Raw genomic sequence first — 15,765 nt, 5'->3', positions numbered from 1 at the left:
CTGCCAATACAGAAGTAACACAATCCCTGACCATAAGGAGTTTACACACCCTAGTGGTGGAGTCACATAAAAATGTTTACAGCCAGAGCAGTCAAATAATTGAAGAAGCATAAAAAATAGGTGTCCCCCAGATATTCACGGCTTTGTCGTGTCATTTAATATTTTGCTTCATTATGTGTGTAAAATGTTGCTTCTGTTCTCCGTGTACCATTTCTCCATTTCAACTCACCAAAGGGCAAATGTTTGCTGTCAACCATTCATCTCATATGTCTTGAGTTGGGTATGCCTTGATGCTGATGTTTGCATTTCTGGACCTATGCCCATGTATCCCTTATCCTGGATAAAATCTCCCTTGACCCCACTGTGCCCTCCAGTTATTGCTCATTCTTGCTCCTCGAGCGAGTTGGTTACACCCACTGCCTCTTCCTCTTCTCCAGTTCTTTCCTTGATCCCCTGCAATCTGATTTCCACCCATTCCACTGCAGGGTCACAGTGACTTCCTTATTTCCAAATCCAGCGGCCTCTAATCCATCCTAATACTCAACCTCTCAGCTGCCTTTGCTGTGGACGGCCCCCTTCTCATGGAAAAACTATCTAATCTCACTGGCATTGTCCTCTTCTGGCTCTCCTCTTAACTCTCTGGCCACTCCTTCTCAGTCTCTTTAGCAGGCTCCTCCTCTGCCTCTCATCCCTTAGCTGTGGGACTCTTTTAAGTCTCTGTTCTGGGTGTACTTCTGTTCTCTATTAACTCCCATGCCCTTGGAGAATTTATTTGCTCTCACGGATTCGATGTAACCCTCAAGGGCTCACATATTCTTCTGTGGTTCTTTGGTGATGTGTATAGGTCTGTCTATGCTATTTAAGATTGCACACAGTTCATGATTTGATTTTATGTGCAACTGTGGATCTTTTCTGTCTGCCGCCTACCATTAGAACATGTGCCTCATCTATATTCCATGATTTAGGCTTTGAGAAACATCTCATTTGTTAGCGTAATGGGATTCTTTGAGGAGTTGATGGTGGAATATTAAAATATCACAATGTGAGGACCTACGGCATACTGACATTTTCATTCCTTTACTTCGTGTTTCCTTTTCGTAATGCATACCCATCTCCCTTAGTAGCAATTGTATTTGTAGTAATTGCCTACTGAGTGCAATGCAAAAGAGCTTGGAAAAGTACTACGAATGCAAAAGGCACATTTCCTACATACAGTCAGCCCCCAAAATCCACCTCCTCCCTCCATCTCTCTGATGTCCTCCAGCTAATTGTCTGGGCACCTTCTACTTGCACATCTATTCTGGTGTTGGTGTTGGTGTTTGTGTTCTTATTTATCTCTCAGAGGTTTCTTCCATTTATGTCCTGTCTTTCCCATTCATTTGAAGCTCTTTGAGGGGCTGGAACATGTCATAAATAATTGGCTGATTTTGTTTGGTCTATGTGGGCGAATAAAAATAATAATCATTAAGGTATTTTGTTAAGGGCTTACTTGGTGTCAGGCAGGGAATGTGTCTACCAACTTGGTAGTCTCCCAAGTGCTTAGTACAGTGCTCTGCACACAGTAAGCACTCGGTAAATACCATTGATCGATCGATTGACTAAGGTGATACTATTTAGGCAATTAACTATACCTGGTTTCTCTAAAGCTACACTATGGGCCTTTCCATTCATTTAGTCGTATATGAGAGCTTACTGTGTGCAGAGCACTGTACTGAGGGCTTTGGAGAGTACAGTACAATAGTAACACATTCCCTGTCCCCAGTCTTCCAGCTTCTTAAGCATAAACATCAAGATGAGAATTTAGAATAAGCTCAGAACTCTGAATAATAATTTTGAGTTTAGGACTGGAGAGGGAAAGGGAGATAACAAAAATGAGCAATTACCATTTCTAAGGCTTAGATTTCCCAGGTTGCAGAGTTCCTATTGAAGAAATACCGGGTGCTCACCTTTACGTCATCTATAAACACCCTAGCAGCATCTCAAGTTACCATATGAATGACCAAAGAGGTAACTCATTGTAAATGAAGTGTAGCTGATTTAGTTGAAATCAAGGGTGCAGTGATCCATTTTGGAGGTTGTAAAATTAATTGTTTTCCTGTGAACTATTGGCTGAGCTCCAAGCAGTAGGTGTTCTAGAATGGCTAAAAGAGTAAATTTCAGTGATAGGCATATCTAGGAAATAGTTCTTTTAGTGGTGATAGTGTTCAGACAAGAGTAGTCATTTGAGGGTTGGAATGAATGCAGTGCATAAGAGCTTGGAAAAGTGCTACACACAGTGAGCTTCCAATCAAAATATTGGGGTTAGGCCTATAGCAGGCAAATTCTGTTTTTCATCATATATTGAATTCTAAAGCTGGTTACCATGTTCTCCTTGTTTTTTGTCTTCTTATGTGCCATTTGTTCTTGATTTTTCTATTGAAATTTTCTCCTTTTATATTGGAAACTTACCAGACATTTTGGTTAGAAATATAGTGATAGGCCATGCGTCCATATTGGTCTATTTTAAATCCTGCAACTCAGCTATTTATAAAAAGATGAACAATAATTTCTGGTCTCCCTTCCCAAATATATTGTCCTAGGTTGATATGGATAGCCAGTTGTTAGTTAAACAAATGTACTACTTTTCACAATGGGTTACGTATGCTCTAGTGGCTTCAATATGAAAATGAGCTCCAGGAACTCAAATCCCTCGTACCTGCTGCCGATTTCAGCAAGTCACTGTGCTCCTTGCCTTTAGGGGTTGCATAAATGAAGTGGAAACTTTTTGTATTTTCAATCAATTGCACATTATATGATGCTTAAAAAATACATCTAATGTATTGCTTGGATATTGGTTAGTTATTGAAAGTGTCTGTCTTGACAGACACTAGACTGGAGACACTAGATTAGACTGTAAACTCCTTGTGGGCAGGGAACATGTCTCCCAACTCTGTTATATTGTACTCTCCCAACCACTTAATACAGTTTTCCACACACAGTAAGGCCTCAATAAATATGATTTTTGAGTTTTTGACCAGTCAGCTGTTGTCATTCATGCAATCATTCAATTGTATTTAATGAGTGCTTACTATGTGCAGAGACTGTACTAAGCGTTTGGGAGAGTACAGTGCAACAGTAAACAGACACATTCCCTGCCCACAGTGAGCTTACAGTCTACTACTTCCCCCAAACACTGGATTAAGATTTTGGGAGAAAGGCAGCCTGGAGGTACATGGGCAAGAGTTTCAGGGTTGCTAGGTAGGGACGTGGTTCTCCATGCCCACTTTTTTTGTGGACACTGCAGTGGGTCTAGTGAAAAGCTCAATCTTCCATCAGTCCTCTTCTCCAACTTCTCCTGCATTGGCTCTCGCTGGTCTTTCTTCACCTTTCCTTCTTCCCCATCACTTCATGGGATCTTTACACTTCTTCTTACTTAAGATGTGTGCTTAGGTGGAACTTGATATTTTTTGATAGAACAGCTGAAAATGATTATGGTTTTTCTCTATCAGGTACCAAAACCTAGTAACTCAACTAGAATGAAGTTGTCTTAGCTGTCTTCAGTTGTAATTTGCTGTCACTTGCCATATGCTCCCTGATTAATTCTGCAAGGGTTGTCAGCCTTAGATAATTTAATTTCTGTGCCTTAAAATGACATTCAGGAAAAATGTAAATAATTAGCTGCAAATTGCGACTAATAAACTGTCCTTTTTTTTTTTGTTTCTAGAGAAAAAAACAAAGCCGAAATCAAGGACAGAAAAGTCCTAGAAATTTTACAAGTCAAAGATGTGAGAATTCAAGAGTTGGAGCAGGTTGGTATTGTGGTGACAGCTTCTACGGTTGGCCATAGTTGTTGTTAATTAGCATGACATTATTTATGCTAAGATTTAAATATATTGAGATCATGTTCAAAATGGTATTTAATACATTAGCTCACCTGGGTGGAATTTATTTGGCTTCTGAATTGACTACAGGTTAAGCCTATACTAATGTTATAGCCAAACCTGTAATTTAGCAATTGTGCGGCATTCTGACTTTCTTCTAGGCTTTCTTTATTAGCTGTTTTCTTCTTTTCACATTAACAAGTACTTCACGTTTTCTTTGATTAGTTTGTGTATGAGAACTAAAAGTACTTACCTTTTTCAAGTCTTAACTTCTCCGTGCCTCAGTTACCCCAACTGTAACATGGAGTTGTTTTGTTGTCTGTCTCCCCCTTCTAGACAGTGAGCCCATTGTTGGGTAGGGATTGTCTCTATCTGTTGCCAAATTGTACTTTCTAAGTGCTTAGTACAGTGCTCTGCACACAGTAAGCGCTCAATTAATATGATTGAATGAATGACTGACTGATTAAGATTGTGACCTCCATGTGGGACATGGACTGTGTCCAACCTGATTAGCATGTATCGACTCCAGCGCTTAGCACAATGCCTGGAACATAGTAAGCGCTTAACAAATACCATTAAAAAAAGTCTCAGAGCACTACAGATTCAGTAACAGCATACTAGTGCAGTGTGACCAAGGCTAGGCTAGTTTCTTGGGCCAACTGCACAAATCTTCATGTTTCCATGAAAATATGTGGTATTTTGAAGAATGGAACCTCATGGGAGCAGGATTCCAAGTAGTCTCTGTCATTATATAAAATTTACATCCAAGATAGTGACCCCAAAGCCAGAACACCTAACACAACCTCAGTTAATAGCATTGTGTTTGGGTATTGGGACTCTTTCTCCTCCTCTTTTTTATGGTATTTATTAAGCACTTACTATGTGTCAAACACTATTCTAAGTGCTGAGATAAGTACAAATTAATTAGGTTGGACACAGTCTCTGCCCCTCATGGGGCTCACAGTCTATGCAGGCAAAATAAGGCCCAGAGAAGTTAAGTGACTTTCCCAAGGTCACACAGAAAGTAATTGGCAGAGCCAGGATTAGAACCCAGGTCCTCTGACCCTGGCCTGTTCTCTTCCCACTAGGCCGGGCTGCTTCTCCTCTTGTTTCATCTCCTCTGCCAACTCTCCTTGAACTACTTTGTTTCTCCAGTTGGCTAGCCTTTGTCTGTTAGCCAGGTGGATTACTCTGACCCAAGAAATGCTACTTAAAATGAGAAAATGCTTTTGTGGAACTTCTAGATTGTAAACTAGTTGTGGGCAGGGAATGTGTCTACCAACTCTGTCGTATTATATACTCAGCAAATATGATTGATTCTAGTGGAAAGAGCACAGGCTTAGAACTCAGGGGACCTGGATTCTAATCCTGGCAAGTCACTTCACTTACCTCATCTGTAAGTGCCTAGACGACACAGAAATGAGAGGGAGCCAGGGAAAAGAGGGCTTAATCGGGAAAGGCTCAATAACTATGTGTCTTCCAACTCTGTTATATTATTCTCTCTCAAGATCTTAGTGCAGCACTCTGCACAGAGTAAGCACTAAATAAATATGATTGATTGATTGACCCATTTCCTACCAGCAATGCCTGTTGACATTTTTTATTCTGCCTCCTTTTGCTGTGTTCTTAGAGCCTTTGATCTGAGCGTCAAACCATGTCTAATTACTGTCTGTAGGTTGCTGCTGTCTCATAGCTGCTTTCAGGTATGGGTCTGTGGCCTTGTGTGGAAGGGATTGTTGATCATGAATTGGCCTTGTCAGCCACACCTGTAAGTACTGATAAACAATCTCACCATTAAGAGTGTCATCATTAGATCCAGAAGGACTTTGTTTTCATATAATATGGATTAACGATGATGCTAGTGAAACAGCTTGAAAATCAGAGTATGCGTCCTGCAGTAAGATCCACATTTCATAGCCTCAGAGGTCGATACTGTAATCACTTTGTAAACCTTCAGGTGGTTTCAAAGTTAAAGCCACATGGATAATGAATGTCACCTTCCCATCTTTGTTCTTGCAGTACTGAGCATTAGAATTGTACTTACCAAGCGCTTAGTACAGTGCTCTGCACACAGTAAGCACTCAATAAATACAATTGAATGAATGAAAGGGACACCCATTTGCTGGGCTGCCCCCAGCCCCTGCATCTGGGATCCCAGCTTGAAGTATAGAGACCTTGTGTGCCAGAGACTAAATCCCGGGGCCAGCCTGAATGTGGAGCCAATGCCAGTGCCCGAGTCCCTGCTGGAGTCAGGGCAGAGACCATGTTTCCTTCCACCCACCAATCCCCTCTGTCAGCCCAGAGCACCCTCACGAGCTTCACGATGCTGTAAGCTGAATCCTCCCCCTCGTCGCTGGGCTGGCTACTAAGGTAGTTCAGACCACGGATGAGGCACAGAGAAACTGTGACAGCCTACCCACTCATTTTGGAGAACTCAGATAAACAGGTCAAAGTTCAAAATGGCAGTAATCCTTTGTGGAGCCCTTTGAACTCAAAGGAGAGCTATATGCATCGACATGTAAGTGTGTATGTATCATAAAATTAAATTTTAAAAAATGTTTAGAAATTATCTTTTACCTTCATATAGATCATTTAAAACCTAAAATATACAAGTAAATAAATTTAAATGGAAAGTGTGGTTTTAAAACTTTTAGTAGGATAGATATCTCTAATCAGAATTCTCTGGAATGCATATGTTTTTTGAAAAATACGTATTCATGTAACATACAACAAACCGACTGTCTCGATCTATCCTGGATTTATGGAATACAATATCCATTTGGCAAACTTCATTTCTGTAGTGTATGTGATGTGAATTAAAATATCCCTTTTCATGGGTGTTGAAAACTAAAATTGAATGAGCAATAATTAAATCCCCATCCTCTTTTATCACACAATTATCTAACAAGTTTTCAGTCTTGATCTGAGGAGACTGAAGGTACTCTTTATGACTTTGTATCATTTCAAAAATTATAGATTGCTTTGAAAATTTTCAGCTTACTGTATAGATCTATATTAAGACTTCAAAAACAGATGGCTGAGAAAAAATATTTGTAATGTCAGGCTTTACCATTAAATATGTCGCATTCTTAAATCATTTCCTCTGAAGGGATTCTGAGTTTTGTATTTACAGAATATTTTGCTATAGAAAGATTCATGAATTCAAATGGAGGTCATGATTATCCCGATACTAGTCTCATTTTTACCATGAAAAGTCTATGGATGCACTACCAGCACGATTGCAGATGGAGGTGGGGTGTTCTGGGAGAGATGTGTCCATGGTATCACTATGGTCGGAGACCTCTTGACAGCATAAGACAAGACAAGTCTCAGTTTTCAGGTGGTCTACACATTATTGATTCTGAAAAGAGAGAGAACTAATCTGGGTTTTTAAGCTTCATTCGACTTCCTCCTACTACTAGGCAGTGGACAACAACTAGTAGTCACAGGGAACGTGTCTGCCAACTCTGTTATATTACACTCTCCCATGTGCTTACTACATTGCTCTGCGCAAAGTAAGCACTCAGTAAAATAGCATTGACTAAATTTGCCTGTTTCTGTTGTCTTCTTAGTACACATGCTCTTTCTTCACTCTGTTAATAATGTTAAGCAAATGTAACCTTTAATTGGTTGGGCGATAGATTGCCTTCTCTACTCCTGATCCCTAGGAAGAAGTCTGTCGGCAGTGTTTAGAAATAAAGGTACTCACTGTCCACTCCTCAGGATGAGTGAGGTCCCAATTCTGGGCATGCTTCAGATATGGGAATACATGGGAGTAAAAGACGTGGGCTTCCTAAAACTCTCAATGGCACGCTGGGAGGTTGCATTGTTGTGACTGACCCTCAATATGAATGTATACTCTCCAGACGTTCTCTTCCTTGCTTTTCCTATGAACTTAAAGAGATGGCGACACAACCAGGGTAAAATTGGAGGCTACAATGGCATTTCAACTCCACAGGTCAATACCATAGTTATTTCTTAAGTCACATGTGCTTTATATTAGCTACTGCCAAATTCTATGAGGATTTCCTAATTCTCTTCAGTCTCAACCGAATGCTTTGTTTTGGAGATGATGCTGAAGGAAATGGGGTTCAAATGATAGAAAAGGAAGTATGACTGGGAATATAATTAGCCTTTTTTGAATTGACTTGATTCATAGAAGAAGTAGACAATGCACTACTTGTTTAGCCTTGATGAGGGAGTTTAGCCGTATTTTACAAATTGCAGATAAATTTCCCTGGCGGGTCATTCCGGAAGGATTTACATTCTAGAAAGTTTTCAGTGTCTCATTTAGGCTGAAATAGATCCAAATGGAAATGTTAACATGTAACAGCACTTCTTTTTAGATGTCAAAGTTTCACAATGTTCAAAAGAAAACAAGTGTTGGTCAATTGTTGGGTTTCTAAAATGTACCCTAAATCAAAGGAGTTGATTGAGTGGTCAGTATGATAAATCCTGATGAATAAAAAGTCTGTTACCAAGTCTGTTACCATCATTTATTGCTGTGAGATCTTGTTCTGATTATTGTGTAGTATGTTCAATGTTTTAGAAAAAGTCATTCTTTATTGGGCATTTAAAGGGGTGGTGGCATTTGAAACTTTTTTAGTTGGTTTGCAATGGATTTCTGAAGTGAGGAATTTTTTCTTGAGAAAATTAGGATTTCTCTAGAACCCGTGCTTTGTCAATGAGAAGACTATTTGGTTAAAATGATTCCTAAGGTGAGAACCCTGTGTGGCCTAGTGGAAAGAGCATGGGCCAGGGAGTCAGAGGACCTGGGTTCCAATCCTGGCTCAACCACATACCCACTGTGTGACCTTGATCAATTCACTTAACTTCTCAATGTCTATTTCAAGCTAAGCTAACTATAAACTCCTTGTGGGCAGGAAACATGTGTACTTACTCATTTGTTGTACTCTTCCAAGTACTTAGTAAAATGCTCTGCACACAGTAAGTGCTCAATAAATATGGTTGTCTGTTGTGTGACTTTGGGCAAGTCACTTAGTTTCTCTAAGCCTCTGTTCCCTCATCTGTAAAATGGGGATTCAATACCTGTTTTTCTTCCTACATAGTCTGTGAGCCCCATGTGTGATTTGTTCATTTTGTATTTATCCCAGTGCTTAGTACAGTGCTTGGCACATAATAAGTGCTTAACAAGTACCACAATCATTGATGGTTTTATTATTAACCCAACCTACAACCTACATACATCCTTTCTAATCTGTTTTTAGGAGGACACATTTCTAATTAGATACAAACTAGCAGCAGTTTTCAATTATCCATATTATAATTGTTTTCTCTTTTTTTGGATAATAATTTGCAATAGAATTATAATGTTTGCCGTGCTAAAACAATTTCAATTACACATAATGAAATATCTTTAAGTATTTTAATGCATTTAAAATATATGGAGTAAAATACTGTAGTGAATTAAACATTTCTCCACATATTTTAATGTGTTAAAAATCTCAAGTAAAATACTATAGTGAGGTATGTACTGAGTGTTTGTGTGCAGAGCATTGCTAAACATAATTAATGCCATCAGCTGGCATTCTAATGGGAGAAGTTACACAACATTATAGCTAGGAAGAAGGTGGCTTCAGAAAGTTCTTCCAAATATAGGGTATATAAATTGTCATGCAGGTTAAGTGCTATGGGTGGTTGTAGGTAAGTGATAGTGGAAGGATATAATTCGGGGAGAAAAAAATTACTGGGGGGTGACTTCTGGAGAAAATGGAATTTCAAGAAGGCACTGAAGATGGGGAGAACTTTGGTATAGCAGATTTAAAGCAGAATAGCCTAATGGAAAGATCATGGGCCTAGGAGTCAGGACCTGGGTTCTAATCCCAACACTTCCATTTGCCTGTTGTGTTACTTTGGGCAAGTCACTTCAAATCTCTGTCTCATATTTGCCTCATTTGTAAATGAGGATTTAATACCTGATTTCCCTCCAACTTGGACTGTGAGCCCCATTTGGGACAGGGACTGTGTCCAACCTGATTAAGTTGGATCTCCCCCAGAATTTCATACAGTGCTTGATACGCAGTAAATGCTTAACACATTCTGTTTAAAAGGAGAGGAAGTTCCAGGAAATAGAGAGGTTTTGAGCAGGGGCCAGAGACTTAAGTAGTGAGAGCAAAGAACAGTAAGAAGGTTGGCTTGAGCACAGCATCGAGTGTGAACGGTGAATAGACTGGAAGTTCTTTGTGGGCAGGGATCATGTCTACCAAATCTGTTGTATTGTACTTTCCCAAGTGCTTTGTACAGTGCTGTACACACAGTAAGCACTCAGTAAATACAACTTGAGTAGTGGGTGAGCATGGAAGAAAGAAGAAGGGATCTGGTGACAAATCTCAGGAATTTTTCTTGATGGTGAAAGAAATGGGTACTTGTTAGTAGATTTGGAGGATGAGAGAGAAGTGACTAGAACGATGCTTTCAGAAGATGATTCAGGCTGCGGAGCTTAGTAGAGACTGAAGAGGGAAGAGGTTGGAGTTAGAGGCCAATGTAGAGGCCGTATCTGTAATCTAATTGGGAGATGCTAAGGGGTGAAATGAGAGAGGAGGAAAAGTTGGCCCTTCACTCAAGCCTAGTGCAATTTAGGCTTCTCATTGCAAAATCAGTTAAGTTTAAGAAAAGTAACATATTTTAGGAAGGATATGCATGGATTTATGGAGATTATAGAACACTGAAAATTTTGAATCAGGCAATTATAAGCCAAAATAATTTTCCATAGTTTTCTGAGGGGGAAACATTTTTATCAGCTTTCAAAATGCTGAAATGAAAGGCTAATCTAAAATGGTAGAGTTTTCTTCTGAAAATCTATATCCTCCAAATCAAATCAAATTTCTTATCTGTGGGGAATTGCTTTACTGAACTAGTAACAAAAAAAATTTTCCTTAATGAATTCCCTAGAAAAGTTTTAAGAAAACTTTTTCTTGGACTATTATTTTTATTTTGTGGGAAAAAGTCTATCATATGCATATCTCAATCAATCTAACAAGCATATTCATTGAGTGCTTAGTATGTGCAGAGTACTGTACTAAGCACTTGGGAGACTACAACATAAGTCGGCACACAGTTGTATTTATTGAGCACTTACTGTGTGCAGGGCACTGTATTAAGCACTTAGGAGAGTACCCACAAAAATGTAACACAAGGAGCTTGCAGTGTAGAGAGATAGACATTAATATAAATAATTTACAGATGTGTATATACGTGTTGTGGGGATAGGGGTAAATAAGGGGTGCAAATCCAAACAAAAGGGTGACACAGAAGGGAGTGGGAGAAGAGAAAATGAGGGCTTAGTCGATTAAGCCCTCTTTTCCCTGGTTCCCTCTCCCTTCTATGTCATTTTTGCACTTTGATCTGTGACCTTAGGGCATTCGATATTCGACTCTGTCAGCCCCCCCATCACTTTAAATATATAGAAATTATATATTCATTTATATTATTGCCTGTCTCCCTCTCTAGTCTGTAAGATCTTACGGGCAGGGACCGTGTCTCCCAACTCTGATGTACTCTCCCAAGTGCTTAGTACAATGCTCTGCACAAAGTAAGTGCTCAAATACCATTGATGATGATGATAAAGGCCTCTTGGAGGAGATGTGATTTTAATAAGGCATTGAAAAGATGGGACGAGTGGTTAAGCTGGTGGATACGAGGGGGCAGTTCCAGGCCAGAGGCAGGATGTAGGCAAGGGGGTCGGCGGTGAGATAGATGAGGTCCAGGTACAGCGAGTAAATTGGGATTAGAGGAGCAAAGTTTGCGGGCTGGGTTGTAGTAAGAAATCAGAGAGGTAAGGTAGGAGGGGCAAGGTGATTGAGTGTTTTACAGCTGATGGTAAGGAGTTTCTCTTTGATGTGGTGGTGGATGGGCATCCACTGGAGGTTCTTGAGGAGTGGGGAAACATGGACTGAACATTTTTGTAGAAAAATGATATGGAAAGAAGAGAAGTTTGGACTGGAGTGGGGAGAAACTGGAGGCAGGGAGTTCAGCAAGGAGCCTGATGCAGTAATCAAGGCGGGACAGGATAAGTACTTGTATTAACATTGCAGCAGTTTGGTTGGAGAGGAAAGGGCATACTTGAGCGATATTGTGAAGGTTGAACCAATAGGATTTGGTGATGGATTGAATATTTGGATTGATTGAGAGAGATGAGTTGAGGATAATGCCAAGGGCTTATGCCACAGGGAGAATATATGAGTCAGAATTTTGAAAGTTTAAATCACACCAACTTGGTCGTCCTTATTTTGGCCAGACTAGCTCATAAACTACTGCATTAAGTTGAAATTTGAAACTCTTAAGTAAGAAAAACACAATGTGGAAAACAATTCTCTTTTGTTTTCCCGGTTTTTTAACAAATTTGGAACTGTTTCTTTATATTCCTTTTTGGGTTATTGGTATTTAAATTCTTAGGTCAAAATATTTAATTCAACCCTCAGTTATTCAGGGATTTCCTATCCAGTTGGTGGGTTATTCAGGCTTCTCCTTTTCTTTCCTCATTAACAGCCATACCAGAAGTTAGAATGTAAAATAAAAGGAGCTGAAATTCAATTTAGTTAATTTTGTTGCTTGTCAGAAATGCTGGTTAAAGATTTGTTAGGAAGGGAGATGATATCTATTGAAGTATATTTTTAAAATTTTTGGTAGATTTCATATGTTCATTATTTTCCAGCCCCTATTATCATGGATACTTAAGAGTTGGCTGTATTTTTAGCAAAGTTAATTCATCTTTGGGTCATTCAAGTGAATCTATGTGGATTTTTTTTATCTCTTTGTTCTGTTTGGAAGAATCATTGAATCAATCAGTGATATTTATTAAATGCTTACTAAATGAAGAGCACTGTACTAAGTGCTTGGGAGAGTACAGTACAGCAGAGGTGGTAAAGTCATTGTGGCCAGGGAATGTGTTTGCCAACTTTGTTGTATTGTACTCTCCCAAGTGCTTAGTACAGTGTTCTGAACAGTAAGTGTTCAATAAATATAGTTGATGATCCTGATGAAGGAGTTTACAATCTAGAAAATAAGGTGATTGTCTGGCTACAGATTGTGAGTTTCTTTATATTCTGATCAGCTTTGCATGAGAGAAATCCCAGCACCCCAAATTATGGCCTCACAGTTTGAATAGTTTATTGCTTAGTACAGTGCCTGGAACAATGTAAGCACTTAACAAGTACTATAATAATAATAATTATTATTATTATTAATAAAGAAAATACTGTTTCAGAATCCTGCCAAACTGGGAACCATGGCTTTGGCTGGCAAGTTGTGGTACTGTCATATTTTGGGCACAATGAGGTGGTTAGCTGACAGTGGTAGCCCCAGCCTAATTTTTGGCAATGCGATTGATTTATCAAACATAAAATCAAGAAGGGTAGCACAGCCTTTGGGAGACTGTCAAATGGAGTGTGGCAGCATCACAAGATGAGGCTCAATCAGTCATATCTTTGGAGAACTTACTTTGTGCAGACCAACTAAGCTCTTGGGAGAGTTAGGAGCCATGGACCTTGCCCTTAAGGAGCTTACAATCTAATAGGGAAGAAAGTCGTTCAGTTGAATTACAGGTAGGGGAAGCAACAGAGTATAAAGATATATCTATAAGTGCTGTCTGGTGGGGGTAAGGTGAGTTTCAAAATGCTTAAGTGCATAGGGTTCTCCAGACCAAACTAATGGTCTACAGAATTATAGTGCTGTGCAGTATTCTCAGGTTGTGAGACATGAATCCCCTAAGTCCATCAGTCAGTCAGTTGTTGATATTTGTTGAGCACTTGCTGGGTGAAGAGCACTGTACTAAGTGGCCCATCAACATTGTTATAGCTCCCAAGCACATAATACAGGGCTCTGCATGCAGTAAGCCCTCAATAAGTACCATTAGATCGATTGATTGATTGGGAAGGTACAATACAACAGAGTTGGTAGACAGGTTTCCTGACCAGTATGAGCTTACAGTTTAGAGAGTCTCCTTAAGCAATTCCATGATTCTCTGTTGACTTACTCCTCGTCAACCATCTCCCCTCCAACGACATCCCTGTTGACTCCCTCCCTGTTGACTGCCTGTCGGATTCTTGCCTGTCGGCTCATTATATGTTGACTCATTTCCTGTCTACTCTCTCCCAGCTCCCCTTCTCTAAGTCAGTTTTACACCTTCTATGTGTATCATTCAATAATAGCATATGGGCCTATTGAGCATTGATTGTGTAGGAACTGTATCTGCTGATCAAAGATTCCTGGTGTGAGGAAATAACCCTCCCACTCCGAGAGCCTGTCTTTTTTTTTTATGATTAGGACTCATTTGGGGCCATAGAGACCTATTCTGGTATCTTGTAAATCTGCCATCAGAGCCTAGTATATAGACTCTCCAAAATTTCTTCCCTCAGGTCATGCCTTTGTTCATGCCTTGACTCCTAGACTGTGAGCCCCAGTGTGTTTGCTTATTGTAATATTGTACTCTCCAAAACTCTTAGTAAAAAGCCCTGCACACAGTGAGCCCTCAGTAAATACGATTGACTGACAAGGACCATGTCCAATCTGCTTACAATGTATTTTCCCCAGCACTTAGCAAAGTGCCTGGCACAGAGTAAACACTTAAAAATACCATAATTATTATTATTTAAAAAAGAGACAGGGTAAGTTCATTAAACAGTGAAGCCATGGTCTGTGTAGAATGGAGGTGATCCTGGATTGGCCAGGTCTGTTTATCAGACAGCAACTCCCCTCGCTATTCACCTCTGTTCCATTGCACTGTCAAAGGGTAAACAAGCTTCAACAGAGGCAATCTAAAAGCCCACATTGGCTCTATTTGTTCTGGGGCTTTGTACTCAGCAGCAAAAATATTTGAGAACAACCATGTGACTCCACTAAGGCTCAGAAATAAATTAGGGAAAAGATGAAAAAATTGAGAAATATTTGTTGAAAAGGCTAAGGCTAGTGGCAGAGGTGAAAATAGGTACTGATAAAATCAGTGTTTGCTTCAAATAGGAGAGACTAATGAATAGTAGTTCGTTAGTGCATACTACTTGCAGTGTGCTAGAGGTGAAAGACCCAATCTCTGTACCCAGGGATTTTAAAATCTAACATGGGCGTCAACATATCTAGCTCTCCTTGGAAGCAGACTGATGCCATGTTAATGCAGGCACTTATCCTATCCCACCTTGATTATTGTATCATCCTCCTTGCTGACCTCCCTGCCTCCTGTCACTCCCCACTCCAGTCTGTACTCCACTCTGCGGCCCAGATCATTTTCCTTCAAAATTGATCAGACCATGTTTTCCCCACTCCTCAAGAAACTCCAGTGGTTGCCCATCCACCTCCACATCAAACAAAACTCCTCTCCATTGACTTTAAAGCAATCCATCACCTTGCCCCCTCCTACCTCGCCTGGCTACTCTCCTACTACAACCCAGCCAACACACTTGGTTCCTCTACTGCTGACCTTCTCACTGTACCTCGATCTCGTTTATCTTGCAACCGACCTCTCACCCATATCTGACATCTGGCCTGGATTGCCTTCCCTCCTCATATCAGACAGATAATTGCTCTCCCCGATTTAAAAGCCTTATTGAAGGCACATCTCCTTCAAGAAGTCTTCCCTGACTAAGCCCTCCTCTTCTCCCACTCCCTTCTGCATCTCCTGACTCGCTCCTTTCATTCATCCTCCTTCCCATCCCCACTGCACATATGCATATATCTGTAATTTATTTATTTATGCATATTATTGTCTGTCTCCCCCTCTAGAATGTGAGCTCGTTGTGGGCAGGGAATGTGTCTGTTGTTGTATTGTACTCTTCTAAGTGCTTAGTACAGTGCTTTGCACACTAAGCGCTCAATAAATACAGTTGAATGAATGAATAAATATACAAGCTCCAACACTGGACCCACTTCTCTGACCAGATCCCTTTAGCGTTCC

General features: G+C 40.0%; 1 protein-coding gene across 1 annotated transcript in view; it reads left to right on the top strand.

The window, feature by feature from the left end:
- The window catches only part of CNTLN (centlein), a 215,630-nt gene that overhangs the window by 37,240 nt on the left and 162,625 nt on the right, over positions 1-15,765 (top strand). Inside the window, exon 4 of the mRNA XM_039910751.1 lies at positions 3,704-3,788. Within this exon, the coding sequence (XP_039766685.1) occupies positions 3,704-3,788 (85 nt within the window). The remainder of the gene's footprint in view (positions 1-3,703; positions 3,789-15,765) is intronic.

The sequence above is a fragment of the Ornithorhynchus anatinus genome, chromosome X5 (genome assembly GCF_004115215.2).
Source record: "Ornithorhynchus anatinus isolate Pmale09 chromosome X5, mOrnAna1.pri.v4, whole genome shotgun sequence".
NCBI classification, from domain to species: Eukaryota; Metazoa; Chordata; class Mammalia; order Monotremata; family Ornithorhynchidae; genus Ornithorhynchus; species Ornithorhynchus anatinus.
The sequence above is the reverse complement of the archived record's forward strand: the minus strand, read 5'-3'. Positions and strand labels throughout refer to the sequence as shown.